Source organism: Anopheles ziemanni, chromosome 2 (genome assembly GCF_943734765.1).
Source record: "Anopheles ziemanni chromosome 2, idAnoZiCoDA_A2_x.2, whole genome shotgun sequence".
Taxonomy (NCBI): Eukaryota; Metazoa; Arthropoda; class Insecta; order Diptera; family Culicidae; genus Anopheles; species Anopheles ziemanni.
The window spans coordinates 6,885,378-6,901,401 of record NC_080705.1 but is presented as its reverse complement, the minus strand read 5'-3'; the positions used below and the strand labels follow the sequence as shown (position 1 = coordinate 6,901,401).

Here is a 16,024-nt window from a genome sequence, read left to right as displayed (position 1 = left end):
AATTACGGCGAGCAAAAGGATCCATATCCCGTGACTTCACACAGAAGAGCAGTTTCTATCCGCAAAACCATGGATACTGTGATCTAGAATTACCAACTACCTATTTCGTGAAGATATTGGCGAAGATCTCCCACAAGTATGCTTGAAATTTTTGTAAACACTTTTTTAACCAACTGTCACAACAATGGCGGAGCAAAAACACAGCTTTGACCCGACCTGTCTGTTGATTGTCTTTGGTACCAACATATGACCAAGGTTAGATGAACAAGCTTATTTGAGGTATCTAGCTCAATTTGAATTGGTAGTTGAAGTGGCCAATTCGTTAAAAACATTTTAGTCAATGATGATGGTCCAATTAGAACATTATATTCCTCAGATGAAAGGGTTTTCCTGCTGTTGCGGATTTTTTAAAGAAAATTAACCATTTGAGTACGGTAGCTTACAGTACGATGATTTATTTTGTCATTATTTCACTTTTATTGCTGCAGCCTTGTAGCCAAATAATAATAAAAAAGGACGAAGTACAAAGAGTACCACGGTATAAAAACCCAATCGCAAAGGGCTGGTTTCACAATAATTGCTAAATGGTTCGAGTTGATACACAGTTTATGCACGTCACTAATTGGAAGGGGAAAATCAACAGAAATCAGCAACGGAATGAATCACATACAAATGCTCAATTCGCAACTGAATCAATAATATGGAATCACATTTAGCACATTGACCGTTTCGAACGGTTGACCGCGTTGGACAACTACATTCGGACTTGAGCGTACGATGATATATCGGTCCGATTACCCTAACTGTTCCGCTAATGATGATGACCAAGCGTCAGGAAGAGCGGTGCCAAAGCACCCAGAATAAGTAACCCCAGTTCGTAGTTTCGTAATCCACCTGGACCACCCGGAGACGACGGTTTCCCGCTGACGACTGGCAATGGTGGTTGTTGCTCAAGTAGACTGTAGTTTCCATGATGAATCGCGTGACTGTGGCCATGCCCGTGACCACTTCGGTGCGTCAGCTCGGGCAGCACGTGTACCGTGGCAACGTACAAGAAAGTGCCTGCCGAAAACAGCATGGCTATTCCGGTGGCGTTAAGCGATTCGAGCGTTTCCTTCTGCTCGCTACCGATGCCAAAGTAGGTCAGCAGGGTCAGTGCCGGGGCAGCCAAGGCAAAAATAAGCAGGTGCTTTCGAATACGATCCCTCTCGACTCCCTCGTGGAGCAGGAAGCTGACCAGTCCGAAAGCTGCCGGTGCTTTGTGTAACATAATCGCAAGAAACACGATGATTTCTACGTCCGAGTGGCTGGTCGTGGCAGCGGCACCGAGAGCTACACCGTCCGCCGCTGCATGTACCACCAGGCCGATCGTGGCCGTTAGATTTCTTTCGTTCGATCCTTCCGTGCGCCGCGAAGACACTTGATCGACGAGCATCATAAACACGAAACCGAGCACTAGGGACAGTCCTATCGTTCCTGAATGTTCGTCATTGCTGTGTTCATGTTTATGTTCTTCCACGGACAGCCCGGAAGCCGTTCCATGGCCTTTCGCTGCCTGCTCCAGTGAACGTTCGTCGTACAGCGACCGGATACCTTCCGGGATAATAACCGTCAAAGCGGTTCCCACTAGAAGGCCTGCTCCGAAGATGGATACATTTTTGAGTTTTTCCTGCAAAGGATAATTAATTATTATCAGACGATTATGAAAAAGGAGGCCTGTTTTACTTACCTCCGACAGTGACATTATCAGTGGAATGTTTCCGGCCAAATATGATCCCACCAACATGACGATGACCAGTGCTAAAAGCATTGTAACTTCGTCCATTTTTGCAAGAGGAAGTGGTTTTGCACGATCAACGAAAGCTTGAATCTACGCCTCAGACACTGTTTCACACAGCCTAATGAGTATGGTACACCAATTTAACCAACAAATATGCAAGAAATCACGTTACTCAATATTGCTGAACAATCATTTTCTGTGCATCACTGGTGGCACTGCATGGAACCAAAAAACGTTTCGTTTTGGGACGATTGTGTCTCGTGTTTTGTTTATACAATGGTTTCCGAGCACCTATCGACGTGTCGGCGGCTTAAAGCAAACACTTGTTTCCAATCTCTGTAACTTTCAAGTGTTTCCTAATTGTTGTATCGTTTTCCTTCTTCTTTTCCACTATTTTGACATATTTGTTTACACAATCTCTTTTTTTTTGTACCTTTTTCTAAACAAGGTGCATATAGGCATCATGTGTGTCTTCAATAAACCTTGGAACAGTATTCCATATCACCGCCTGGATGACAAACAAATTTCTCATACAAAAATTCTGGTTAAAACGAGCTACAGTAAATAAAATTTGATAATTTAAGTTAAAAGTGCGTTCGTTGTTGCACTGGACCTGTTTCCAATTAGTATTTATTTGATTTAACTAACACATCGGGATCGGAAAATATGCCGGAATTTGTTTGTCCATCTTTATTGACATTTCAAGTTGTTTTGGTTTCGGCAGTCTACCATTGTGCCGGCGATCTGATAACAACAGTCTATTTCCTCGGATTATAACTAGGATCAATGATGAACTTAACATACAAGCTGAACACCGGATTTACCATCCCATTGATTGGCTGTAAGTAGCGTTCCAATAAGTGGTTCATTGCCGACATACATTTAGAAAACCGTGGGTCGTTTGGGTTGAGTTTCGTAGCGATAGATGGTTCATAGTTGTGCATGATGCTTTTCCTATTTCATAGTCGGCACCTACCAAATCCATGGCCGGGAGCTCATTTACGAGGTGTTGGATTACGCCCTCAGCGCAGGCTATCGGCATATTGGTTCGTATGGAACACGATATTTGTTTTCAGGGCATACTTACAAGTATATTTTTTTCCCCTCTGCTACCGCGGGACAGACACTGCGGTCGTTTATCGCAATGAGGAATACATTGGAAGTGCACTGAAAACACTGCTCCCCAAGTACAACCTGAAGCGTGAAGATATCTTTATCACGTCCAAGTTGAGTAAGTAAACGGAGCATACAGAAAGGACGAACTGAACACGATTCATTACTTTTGTTTTGTAGTTTCACAATCAAACAAAGATGAACAATTTGTTGAGGAAATGGTGCGAAAGTCGCTGGCCAACTTGCAAACTGACTATCTCGATCTGTACCTCATCCACTGGCCCGGTGTGAGTGGTAAGTTGGTTGTAATGTTGGCGCTAATACTTGAGTGTAATGAACGTCCTGGTTTTTTTATTCCCCCATGGAGGTATGCAAGTGAACCATCCGGATAATGTAAAGTATCGTAAGGCTACTTGGAATGCGCTTTGTAAAATGCAACGTGGTGGCCATTTGCGTTCGATCGGTGTCTCGAACTACACGGTAAAACATTTGAAGGAAATGCTAGCAGAATGCAATGGCGTTGTGCCTGCAGTCAATCAGGTATTGATACTGATTTTAAGACAATTTGTTGTCCGAAAGATTGGTCCGAAACGACATACTAGTTAAATACGTATACCACACCCACCTTTTGGATAAACACCTCATTCGGCAATTTCTCTTATCCTTTTTTTTTCTTGTAGGTTGAATGGCACCCTTACTATTATCAGCCAGAACTGCTGGACTTTTGCCGCAAGGAGGGCATCTTTCTGCAAGCCTATTCGTCGCTCGGTTCATCCAACACAACCGAACTACGAAGTGACCAGACGGTGAACGATGTAGCTAGCCGTCTTGGTAAAACTCCTGCTCAAATACTACTTCGTTGGGCTGTGCAGCAGAATATTGGCATATTGCCAAAGGCCCGTTCGCGTGGTCACATTGAGGAAAATGCCGCTCTGGAGTTTGAAATTCCAGCCGAGCAGATGAAGGAACTGCATGATCTACGGCACACCGTTGGGCGCAAGTTTGCGTGGAATCCAGAGACGGTCGTTTAAAGCGTTCTGATTTCATGGAAAGGGTTTTGGTGTATCGTTTTTTATGATTATTAAGCTATAAGAACTTTTATTAACTCTTGTCTTATCAGTGCCTTTCGTAAAACTAACTGCGTTGATCGATGTTAGCTTATAATGGTGGTAGGTTATGGCTGTACAACTCTTTCAATGATATTTACCCACATAACTTAAGAGAAACTACTACCAAGATTAAATTTAAAAAGTTAAATACTAACACACAAAATGGATAAAAGCTTAGCAAACCGTATAGCTAGCGAATGTTTGTCCAAGTTCGATAGCCTTCCGAAAACGGGAAAACCTAACGAAGATTTCGAATGGACAATACTGGCGGCGATCGCGCTTGTTGTACGAGCGACTACCCCCTCGGAACCATCGGTGCGTGTCGTTGCCCTGGGAAGTGGCACAAAATGTCTCGGTGGGTCTGAGCTCAGCCCACGGGGCGATTTGGTGAACGATAGTCACGCGGAAGTGTTGGCACGGCGGGCGTTCCTACGGTATTTGTTGGAGCAGATAGAGGCTGCTGTTGGTGATGGAAAGGATGGAAGTATATTTGAGAGAAGCTACGAATCCGATGAGTTAAAATTTGTGCTGAAGAAGGGCCACTCGTTCCATTTCTTCACCACCCATAGTCCGTGCGGGGATGCGAGTATATTTGAACGATCGGATGGAGTCAGCAAGGGTGATGAGGATGAAGGACCGCAAGTGAAGCGATGTCGTATGGACATACCTATCGCGCTCGAAAAAGAGAGCTTCGGAAGCGTGGTTATGGTGTCTGGCGAGGCAGGAAACCCTTCGATCGTGGTTGGTGGAAAAACGGGTGGAAAATTGCTTCAGACGGAAGCGGACGGTGATCTAATGGCACAAACGATCGGAGCGGTCAGAACAAAACCAGGTCGAGGCATTCGAACACTATCGGTTTCGTGCAGCGATAAGATGGCCCGCTGGAGCGTGCTCGGTTTACAGGGTGCCCTGTTGATGTTGCTTCTGGAAAAGCCCATCTATCTGGAAAGCCTTATAATATGCGATGGAACGGACCACTCCGTGGATGCTTTGCAACGAGCAATTTGGGGACGGTTTGATCGATCATTGGCGGAAGAAACCGGAACCATCATTGAACAACCTTACCGACGATGCATTCCGGAACTCATTGCAGCAACGAATGGTAGATTGTTCCGGTTTCGTAAAAATCGGAACGTTGCTTCCGACACGAGGAAGTATCAACCGTCGCCGTGTGGGATTATTTGGTGTGATGTTACCGAAAGGTGAGTAAAATAGTGTAATCATTCATTAATATATATATATGTTTCTTCTGTTCATCATTTCCTTTAGAATGTTCGTAACGTTCTTTTTCCTTTATGGGCCGGTTTGTTTCTGCCAACGAATACCCAAAGGGTGAAAGGAGTAATTAATTTACAATTTGCTTCGATAATTATGGTTCACTATTTCGTTTTCCGTTCGCCGTTTCAACCTTTCTTTCGTAGTTGAGAGGAAAGCTAAAACTATTTGTAAGACAACTTCGTGCCTTAACATTCTTACATGCGCCTTTATTTGATTATGCCCCGGTGTGTCAATTACCAATTCTTCCGGTAATTAAAATTGGCTCGTCTTTCACTATTTGCCAGTGGAGAAAACCAGGAGTGGGTGAGCGAGTTAAGGCTCAATGCTCGGTGTAAAGGATGCGGCTAGTAAATAATTATTTCTTGCACGATTGCACCACGGTTCGTTTCGCCGGGAGGGACGAAATTGCTATCTTCGTATCTCTACCGTTGACTAATGGAATAGAGGGTGTCGAGGGCAACTTGTTTTCTGCTGCTGCCGCCATCGTAGTAAATATGCTGCCATGAAGCCAGTGAAAGAATAAGACGCCAAGTACATGGGGCTCTGCTGACTGAGCGTTGAGGATTTCATAATTCCAGCTAGGAGTAATTAATGTTGGGTTTTTCTGTACTTTGCTCTCAGGTTCGAATTCTTGCCATCGCGAGTCAAGGATCATGCATTACATTATTCTTATTGGATGGTTTCATTTTTTGTCTCTTGCAGACCTCACGAGGTGGAAGTTGGCGGCCGTCGGCATGGGGTGACGAAGCGCAAGCTTGGGACACCGGCGGCTCGTTTGCGGATATCGAAAATCGAATTATTCGTTCGCTTCGCACGGCTGTATCGCATCTGCAGGGAGGCGAAGCTGCTTGCTGGGCAAACTTTGAATAATTTAGCACCGGACAAGGAGCCGGAGATCATGATCCGCAACACAGCAGATTCTGTACCGAGTGCAGTGGACGACGACGCGGCGAAGAGTGAAGGACATCCGAAACTAAAGCAAAACCGCACCGACGATGTAGCCAAACTTTCCTACGCCACTGCAAAGGCCCGCTCGGTTGGATACGTACAGCAGTGGGTCCGGTTGCGGGATGTGGCGTTCGAAGGAAAGTGGACCGTGAAACCGGACAGCTTGGGGCAGTTTCACATGGACATCAGCACTAGCTCAGCGTAGTGAGGAGTTAGATATGGTTTGATAAACTGTCTATTCTTGTTGCGGGATAATTGTTACACAAATAAAAAGTATCAACAAAGCACAAATTATTTGTTTCCGCAATCTTCCCATGGGGAAAAGCGTTAGGATTGTTGCACAAAAAATGTAACTCATATTTTAAAAACACGTTTGTGGAGATATCATTTCGCCAAATTTGCAATCTCGCATGGGGTTTTTGGTTTTTGCTTTGCTTGGCATTTGTGGATACCGGAAAAGCAGACAACCGGTAAATTGCCCGGAATGTATCCTTCGCAGCTGTGCTGGTTGGCCACAGGAAAAGGAAAAAAAATACATATATAAGTACACGGTGCGGCACATACCCTTTTTCGGTACTTATCTAACACGGGCAGTCTTTCGGCCTTTCGGGGACTAGACGCGCCAATGCCGCAGGTTGAACGAGAACAATCGAGGCTCGCGAAGTGAAAAAGAAAGATAGAAGCATGAACAAAAAAAAACCTACAGCTGTCCGTGTGGAGATGTGTTTAATTGGCTTTCTGCAGACGGGACGAGGCATCGGTGTGTCAGTTGGCATCCGTTTCGTAAGAATGCACCGTTAGCGTTTGTCGCACAACGCATGGCCTTGCAAAAAGGCGACAACGAACGAAGGGAAATCTGTTAGAGAGATTTTGCGGCAGGATTTTCCGCCCATCCTACCCGGTCTGTACAGCCGAACGGGTGTGTTTTTCTTTTAATTTTATAACAACCGAACCTAACACTTGGCCGGGTAAGCCGGTCTGGTAAGAAAAGGGGGAATATTTTTTAAAAGGATTAAATTTTATTGCTCAACTAGCTGCCATCTCGTGCTGGCACGGTTCGGGTCAATAGTTTTTCCGACCGGTAGTAGCTGGCAAACTCGGCTGCGTTTCAATTGCCCAAAATGCCATAGTCCTCGCGGTGGTGCGGGGTCGACCGTTTCTTTTGCCCCTTGCTGTTGCTCGTTTTTATAGTTAAATATTAAACTTCCAACATGTTTCTGAGCGGCAGCAGCAGCACTGCGGTAATAAACAATTTGCCGCCGTGGTTGCGGATAGTACTTTGTTTTTCTGCTCCGTTTCTCAACGGTTTTGCGAGGAGCACAAGCCACTTTTATTGATGTCAAAAGATATTGCTATAGATGTGTTTTCCAAGTAGCCTTGTTTTTCCTTTAAAGTCTGACAAAGCGGGAACGACTGAATAGGATTTCTTTTACTAAACCTGTTTGAAGCGTAGAAATGTTTTCCAAGCTAAGCATACACCAAGCAAAGGTGGCATAATGTCTGTTTCAAACCCCGTGCTAGGCGGATAATAGCCAATTCCAAGCTGCAGACGCAATGTTGATAGCCGGTGAAAATCCCGACCAAAGATGGAGGAACTCAAGTGGAAAACAGAACGAAAAAAAAAATCGGTACACAATATGCTTAACCTCGTTAGTGCGTAATCGATTGTTGTGAAACTTCCGGTTACCATTTCGTACCGGGGGTTGTTCCCAGCAAACCACCGCCAACGGAGAGAGAGAGAGAGAGAGCGATCCTGCAGCATCTAAACCGCTTCCCAAACCTGGCTTAGCTTCGTTATTGCTTCTGCTCCTGCTTGGTGTTCGTTTTGCTGTAGTTGCTTTTCGAAAGGCCACTCTCCTGGGCTAGGGTTTTTCCTTTCCCGTTCGAGGAAAACGGCCACTGTGTACTTTACATTCATCGATAGCATTCCCGGCAGTTGTTTATTTGACCGGAAAATGCGATTGGCCTTTTTTCGCATTATCATTTATCGGTTGCGCTCGCCTTCGGAATGGGCGAGATTGGACTATCAGCACTTTCGTAAGCAATTCCACGGCTTGCGGAGCAGGTTTTTCCGAGCTGGGCTACTCGTTGTAATGTACCCGGTTCCCTTTCATCCGAGTGCTTGTTATAAGATCCCTGTTTCGAAACCGGGAAGCACAAGAACCCTCCCTTCCGGCAGAAGGACTTGCGAGACCAGGGGGCACATCATCCACCAGCTATGCAACCCGAGATTCGTATGGTTCGAAATCGGGTTTCTTCCAATCCAGTTTTTATTCTTTGATCCACACTCCGACGAGGCATTCAAGAAGCATTTCGCCACGTGCCACTCAGAGCGCGCGCACTGTGGCAACATTGTAGCCGTCGGACGAACCATATTGGGAAGATGTGGGGGGGAAAAGCCGAACATCATGTCGGTCTAGACTCAAAAACCTTTGAACGTTGTGCTCACTTCCTTGCCCATGTCCAGTGCGGAAGTCTTTGGAGCCGGCAGTTTGGGAGTATCGACGCTTCATCCGTTTAGCATTACCATAAAATTATCATGAAATTACATTCAACGAGGGTAAAATCTCAACCGGGAACCGTTATGGTCGAGATGCAAGCCATCCGGGTTAACAGTGACGGGCTGCAGATGTGAAACAGGTTATTTCGAATCCTCGTCTTTATCTAATTTTAACATAGAAGATGTTCGGTTTAGTTTTATTTATGTTAAATATGGTTGATGTATTACGTAGAAATGTTTATTAAAAAAAAAGTTTTCTTCCAAACCGTTTTAAAACGTGTTCTCGGCTCGGTCAAAGAATCAAATCCTTAATACGACGCACTATAAAATCACAATCACAGATCACAAATAAACATCTAAATGCAGTCCAGGGTAAAGTGTAATGAATAAACCAACAGACCACTCCTGTTACGCTCGTGTGCAATTCATCCCCATCGCTTCAGACGGTGTTCAATTTGACCCGTGTGACGTGGTTTGGTTTTTCCGACCGACCGGAACTGTGTATCCTGCGTTATTCGAGTGGCGTTCATGGCTGTGATGTCCTAAAGCAACAGACTGGCAAATGGTTGGCACACGTGTGTGGCCATTTAGAGATTGCTTAGGATACCTTATCTCTACGCCATATGCCAGTGAGAAGAAGAGCAATGCATGCTGCAAAAGAGGCTGGTTTTATGCAATATTCCTTTCCTTCTGATTAAAGATTCCATTTGTTGATTTTTGTTTTGATTTGTTTTTTATTTTGCTTTATTTTTCGTTTTAGATATTTTTATAATCTGTGCACAGTACTGGGGACACAACGTTATCGTTAATTTCCCGCAAAGTTTTTGAGCAGACGATGGAGGCGCCTGGTGCTGTTTAACCTTTATTGTCAAATATAATGTGAAGTAATCATGTTGCTTCGGAACACGATGATTTCTGGTTGTTTATGTTCCGTTGCGAAGTACAGTATTTACCAGAGTCATTAATAACTGCCAGAGTATGATATACATCTTTCCTACCGAAGCGAAAACCTCGTTTTGCCAGTTTTGTGTGTATTTCTGCTCGTTAATTACGGCTTGGAACGTACAGATTCGCCACCCCCTTGGCCCGTGGCCGTAATTTAATAAATCTTTCTCTGCTTTCATCGGTCACTGATGATGGTGGCAAGAGTATGGGAATTAGATTGCATCACTCAGTCTCGGTGTCTTATCTGTGCAAACGTTTGTTTTGTGCGCGGTTGGGACTGAAGGACTGAAGCCGTGGAGAAATATTTGTACTCAATTATGATACCCTGGATGCTCTTAAACACTTTGCTCGATGGAAGCGACCTTGAACTTGTACAATTAAGTGTTATTTATTATCGTTATGGTGCGAATAGAGAGGCACGTGGCACAAGCATAAACATGAATGTTCGCTTTCGTCAAATTCGACTCAAGTCAACTCGTCTCGTTTGACATGGGCAGAGGAACTATGATTACATTTGTATTTGTCTAGACGCCATCCTGGTTTAGGTACTAAAGTTGATTGAACAATGGGTTTGGCTGTTTTCTACAAGGACGAGAAAACTATTCCACGCATGAGATGAAATGGTGAAGGCTGTAGAAGAGTACAACTGATCGGAAAGGCTTACTTTTCTTCACTAGCGTCCACGTGTGTTTCTATTTTGTGCTATTTTGACAGTTCTATTCGTCGAAATATTATTGTTGATCAGCATTTCATTTCTGAGTGAGGATATTGGGTGGTCTTCATACTGTGAACGGAAAATCCAAAAAGTCCTTTTAGTCCAGAGCATCCTCTTCGGCGGAAACATAATTAATTCCATATGGTCGAACGATACAATGGCGAGTGTTTGACCGACGGAATGGAATACTGACCAAACTGACGAGATTGACAGTATGGGAAATTAAATTTGGTCTCGTGCGGCCTCAGCAACGTATTTCTTTAATCGATCGATCGAAGCATATACATTGGAACGTATCGTATAGGCTTTGCATGGGAATTTGATAGAAGTTGAACGAGAGGGTTAAAAGGGATTCCCCGAGAGGAGAAAATTCGGTGTTCGAGGGTTTCGTTGGAGATCAAGGATTCCGATCCGCTCCTACCCGCTTAGAATAAAATATAGAAATAGTGCAAAGGTAGAAGAAACATGCTTGAAGGTTGGAATGTATAACAACGTGTCGAGGGTTCGGAAAAAGGCACAACATGAATATGCCGGCTGATCACTGGCATGTCCTTTTATATTTAAAATATATTTTTTTCATTTTTTGCCGTTCGTATTCCCATCCCAAACCAGGGCTAAATATCGTTCGATTGGCCTTATTGTCTTATGATTCCAATTCTTCTCCTTTCCTCTCTACTATATCTTCAGTATACCACGTAGGTTGGGATATGTTTAATATGATTATGATGACATGGAAATGTTAATATTGGAAACGATATTTTTATTCCATAACCATTCTTCGGTTTGGATAGCACAACAATATTGCAACTGTCCGAAATTGTTTTTCATCGAATTTAGCATTGAAAAAATAATTGAATAAACGATGGTAAAGTGGTTTCATATTCAACCTTCGTTCGAATTTATTTTGGTACCTAATATTCATCGCACAATAGTTTGTTAGTTATCCATCGTTTGTAATGGATATGTCATTATTTGTTAAAATGGAAATGTTTTGTTTACTTCATTTTTTGAAGAAACATATTATTAGATATTTTGATTCAATGGGACCTAGTTTGTCGTTGAACAAAGAAAAATATATTGATCTTACTGCATAAAATTATGACTAAAATGGTCCATCCCCTCCACTAACTGGAATTTAAAGTGGAGAAAACCCATCACCCAGAATACTAAACCATAAAATGTGCGGTTGAAATGGTGTTTGGTAAGGCGAGGGAATGTAGAAAGCAGCAAAGAAATAATAAAAAAAATATAGTGACAATGCGACGAACGTTTGAGTGTGTAGAGTTCCATAGATCCAGTGAAAAAGACGGCAAAAGACTGGTATGCTTAATAAGAACAATGAAAAAACGGGTGGGGATTAAAATGATGGCAGTATTTTCTGTGAGTGTTTATTTTCACATCTACAGCTTAGATAGCACGGGTGAAGGAGAACATTTTCTGATTCTGAACCGATTTTTCCAACAGTTTTTTATCCATTAAACTATCAAAATGGCTTGTCTCGGGATTGCAGGGTGTTAGGAGTACTAGTATCAAGGCGTTGAGGGAAATGATTCTTTTGTTTTTATTTGAACAAAGTCGAGCATTGTGTTTGAGTGCGGTTCTTATATTGTTGTGGTTTGACAAGGCTTAATTGTAGGTTGGATGAAGGAAAATGCTGCCATGACTATCTATTGTTATGGTGATGATTTTTTTAATTGCAACATTAATACGCTTCACTTTAGGATTTTTTCTAGGTAGAATTTACAATTTAATTATAAATTAAATTTGATAAGAACTAAAACGTAGAAGAGTGTGGAGCGGAGCGACTTGAGCAATTCAGTTTTCCAATTATAAACAAATCCCCAAAAACCTACCAAACGCTGAAGTAAGGTATGAATACATATAATAAAAGCTATCAAAAATTAATTTTATCCTGAACTAGGCCAACAGGGGAAGGTGGCTGATAAAAAAACACTTTGCTAAACGCACGTTGCAGTTCTTCTTTATATTTGTTTTCGTTTTTTTGCACCATGAAAGCTATCAGTGGAAGCGGGTAGAGAAACTGTGTAAACCGAGTGGAAAATTCACTTCACCATCAAGTGAATGGGTAAATTGGAGTATTTTTTTCTTTTTTTATGCTCGGGATTACTTTTTTTTCCTTTACTAATGGTAGAAGGATGTTTGTTTGTGCATTCCTGTTCATTGCCGCCTCTTTATGCTTTTTTTTTCTGGCCAGCAATTTTCCACTGAACTGCACGAGAAAAGGAGCAAGCACTAGAATATGATGGTTATTATACGGTCATGCTTTTATTATAATCGGTTAGATTCAATATCTTTTTCCTCGATTGTTTGCCGTTCCGATTTTCATCTAATAGTTTCGAGTGGTTGCCGCTCGGCGTATGTATGTTGGTTGGTTGTCTCCTTTGTTTCCCGTGAAACCGTTTTTCCTTCTGTTTTCATTTCACTTCGAACTTACTATCGGTGATAGGCCTCCGATTGTGTGGCATTGTCATAGTAGGCAGTCGAATGAAACAATACAAATTTCTCGCTTTTGTTAGCTTTCTAGTTTTCCTCAAATGGTTTCATTTCCACTCTGTGATGCTTATTTTCAATCTATTAGCGGAAGGATAGCACACAAGTACAAAGGAAAGGGAAGGCCAGATAGCAATAGAAAAATGCCAACCCATCTAGGATATTAAAAAAAAGGCAGCCGGTTTGAAGGGGAGAATGCATACATTTTTTTTGTTTGTAATAATATGAAGCACGCTCTTTTGTTTTTAATTTTCCACGAGGCAACCTCTACGCCTCATATGGTCAACGTCGTATGGAGGTGGAAAAGCGTTTTTACAATGGTCCCATTTTCCATCGGCAGGTTTCCAACAGACACCTGCCTCGTGATAGGGTGGGCTTCCGGCCGAACGGAACTGGAGCGTACATTCAGCAGCTTTTCGATGAAGTGACTGTTTTTTCCTTTCTGTGGTGTGTAAAGGGAATGAAAGTGGACAAAAAGGGAACAAAAAAATGGGAAAAATAAAACAAACATTTTTAAATCAAATTCCGCACCTTTTCGTTCTAGTGCCAAGCGGGATCGACAGTGTTGTCGGTCGAAGCTGGTGTAGGCTCAAGCGGACTAAAAGCTCTCGGGATCATCTAACCGTGAACTGTCAGTTCGATAAGCGATTTTGATCGTTCTACGGCCTAACGTTGGACTTAATTGGTCTTGAAATTATTTTGCGGGTCATTTGCTCGCGGGATTTACTTTTCACTACTAGCGTTTCACTATGTTTGCCTCTTTCTGCTGTTTCTTTTTTTTTCATATATATTTTGGAAGTACTTCTAGAACGGCACAGAAAAGGGAGCTTACTGATCGCATGTCACTTGCATGAATATGGAAATTGCGTTAGTGTTGGACGAGGGGAATTTGTGTTGCATGTTGGTTGAAAATTAAAAAAGCAAACACACTTTTTCTTGCCAAAATTTGTGATCGCCAAACACAAATATTTAAAAACCATTTTCGTAGTTTTTCTTGTTGGACTGTTTTTTTCAACTTTTTTTCGGATCAATCATTGGTCGATTATTTCATGGTTTTTACATCGTTAGACTTATGCTTTGCCTACCGGCATTTTCATCATTGAGTGCTAATGGCCATTTTTATTGACATCCGTTTGATCAAGTGTAAATACATCATGGACAGATCACAATTATTTTTTCACCTTGTAAAGTGTTTGAAATTATTTGGAATCCAATCTATCTTATTCCGTTTGTTTTTATTACACATGTTTTTCATGCACACTTCTTTTAGTTTGGAGCAAACAGTGAAAAGCTTTGTGCATGACAGGCGAATTATGCAATTTGATTTAAATTACTTTTCCTTTGCCGTGGAGAATAGTTTTGCTGTTGCCGGTGGCAGCCGTGATTTGCCAACATTCCCAGCGCTAGTTTTCGGTAGACCACATTTGGCACCGTGTTGCCACGTTCGCATCGGAAAAATTTGCAATTGCACTCACTCAATACCCTCGAGCATCATTAAGCGAAAACGTGTTGGGTAGCGGATCAAGGGAATGCATCCGTCGTCATGTGCCGTACGAAGTTGGGTGTCATCCTTCCATGTTTTGTGGCAGCTGCGGCGGGCCTTTGTTCTGGCTTTGGTATTCTCACCAGGCAAGCCCAAACCGTCGCTGCGCGGTTTACACAATTTGCTGAATTCGGTGATTTTGTGTAGCATACCGAGCGTGATTGCACTTGCAGTGGAATTATGCGCAAGACATGGATGTCGAAAACATACTTGAGGGATGTTGTCGTGTCTGCCGATCTGCGGGTGTTATGGTATATATTCTCCCCCATAACAAGAAGAAAATGAAAAATTTTCCATCAAACGTATTAAAATCTGAAATAAATTTGTGAGATGATCTCAACAAATATTGCACTGTAAAACTACAAATTTGTTTGAGTTTAACAGTCTGAGACTTATGAAATCACTTCCCTCGATAAAACAATCACATTAAACTATTACCCAGTGGAAGTAATCGCCCTCGAAAAAGCATGGATTAAGTGTAGGGCCATTACGAGCGCGACGTTACAATACATTTGATTTGAATTCGCAATTCGGGTTGATGCAAAACGGGCTGGAATAGGGAATTTATCGGCCCGGCGAATGACGCACGCCACCAAAACGCGAGCCAGCAATGGAGATGGGTTATGAATTCGTTGCAAAATCCGCCATTTATCGGATTGGATCGCGTGGCGCTGAGCGACAGAAGGCTTAAATAAAAGATACCACCGTTAAGAGTTTTAATGGATGGAGGAGAGGACAGCTGTAGTGAGATTGGTATGACAGGAATCTAGGCTAGGCCACCATTTTACGAACATTTCTACCGCTCCGGAACGGCCTGCAACGTGCTTCCGGGTAGTAAACATTCAAACCATTATGAATCGGTACGTTAGCATCTGTAACGAGATGAGCTTATTGAGATATAAAACGTAGTATGACGTCTGTGCGGAGGGTTTATGGTGATAAGATTATACCTGGTATGTCGTTGGCAAGGATAAACACTCGAGTTAGTGCGTGGTATCCTTACTAACGGCTCAACAAATAGTTGCCTAAGTTACTCAATGAGAACTTAAAAGCTACACACCATCGTCATTTGAAAGTAGATCAAATGTTGTCATATGGTTTAATTTTCAATTGGATTGAAACTAATTATAATTAAATGCAATTTTATTTACGTTTCATTCTGCGTGATGCGATAACAAATCTTGTCACTTCATAGCTCTCGACCAGTATGTTAATTATTCATTTAAATGTTATGTTTCAGGATATTTATGTATATTTTTTTGTTATCCCCTGTGAAAGTGATTCGATACTACGCACAGCGGAAGGAACAGAAGGACATCGTGATTACGAACGTGCTTGCTATTGCATAATTAATTCTCTAATAATATGTGTTCAGCAGTAAACATTGATAATAGCAATGATGGGGTTTTTGGTTGCTTCACTGATTATGTTGCTTTTTATGCCTTTTTTTTCGTTCTAATATCTGTTTTTAGTGCTTGCGATACGTGTACACACAGATAACAGCATTTCCGTTACCGTGTTGCGAATACATTGTGTTCGACTTTTGTTCTACCATGTCTGCATTTTCTCGCTTGTTTGTGTT

General features: G+C 42.4%; 3 protein-coding genes across 3 annotated transcripts; 2 read left to right on the top strand and 1 right to left on the bottom strand.

Annotated features, from left to right (window-relative positions):
- Nucleotides 1-469: 469 nt before the first annotated feature.
- Nucleotides 470-2,120, bottom strand: LOC131287836 (zinc transporter ZIP9). The gene is made up of 2 exons (XM_058316925.1): nucleotides 1,730-2,120; nucleotides 470-1,669 (listed from the first exon to the last, which is right to left on the bottom strand). The coding sequence occupies exons 1-2, from the start codon at nucleotides 1,823-1,825 to the stop codon at nucleotides 812-814; spliced, it is 954 nt and encodes a 317-aa protein (XP_058172908.1). The 5' UTR covers nucleotides 1,826-2,120; the 3' UTR covers nucleotides 470-811.
- Nucleotides 2,121-2,498: 378 nt separating this feature from the next.
- Nucleotides 2,499-3,924, top strand: LOC131294950 (uncharacterized). Its single transcript, XM_058323004.1, has 6 exons — nucleotides 2,499-2,621; nucleotides 2,746-2,826; nucleotides 2,904-3,011; nucleotides 3,074-3,187; nucleotides 3,261-3,433; nucleotides 3,574-3,924. Exons 1-6 carry the CDS (start codon nucleotides 2,567-2,569, stop codon nucleotides 3,922-3,924), a joined length of 882 nt encoding a protein of 293 aa, XP_058178987.1. The 5' UTR covers nucleotides 2,499-2,566.
- A 193-nt stretch (nucleotides 3,925-4,117) lies between these two features.
- On the top strand, nucleotides 4,118-6,503 carry LOC131294868 (tRNA-specific adenosine deaminase 1). Its single transcript, XM_058322922.1, has 2 exons — nucleotides 4,118-5,204; nucleotides 5,983-6,503. The coding sequence occupies exons 1-2, from the start codon at nucleotides 4,165-4,167 to the stop codon at nucleotides 6,431-6,433; spliced, it is 1,491 nt and encodes a 496-aa protein (XP_058178905.1). The 5' UTR covers nucleotides 4,118-4,164; the 3' UTR covers nucleotides 6,434-6,503.
- Nucleotides 6,504-16,024: the final 9,521 nt, after the last annotated feature.

Bases quoted from the DNA above. Each gene is read 5' to 3' on its own strand.
- LOC131287836 (XM_058316925.1), bottom strand. From the start codon at position 1,825: ATGGACGAAGTTACAATGCTTTTAGCACTGGTCATCGTCATGTTGGTG. The intron at 1,670-1,729 runs GTAAGTAAAACA...TATCCTTTGCAG, and splicing joins TGATAATGTCACTGTCGGAG to GAAAAACTCAAAAATGTATC.
- LOC131294950 (XM_058323004.1), top strand. From the start codon at position 2,567: ATGATGAACTTAACATACAAGCTGAACACCGGATTTACCATCCCATTG. The intron at 2,827-2,903 runs GTTCGTATGGAA...ACCGCGGGACAG, and splicing joins CGCAGGCTATCGGCATATTG to ACACTGCGGTCGTTTATCGC. The intron at 3,434-3,573 runs GTATTGATACTG...TTTTTCTTGTAG, and splicing joins TTGTGCCTGCAGTCAATCAG to GTTGAATGGCACCCTTACTA.
- LOC131294868 (XM_058322922.1), top strand. From the start codon at position 4,165: ATGGATAAAAGCTTAGCAAACCGTATAGCTAGCGAATGTTTGTCCAAG. The intron at 5,205-5,982 runs GTGAGTAAAATA...TGTCTCTTGCAG, and splicing joins TGGTGTGATGTTACCGAAAG to ACCTCACGAGGTGGAAGTTG.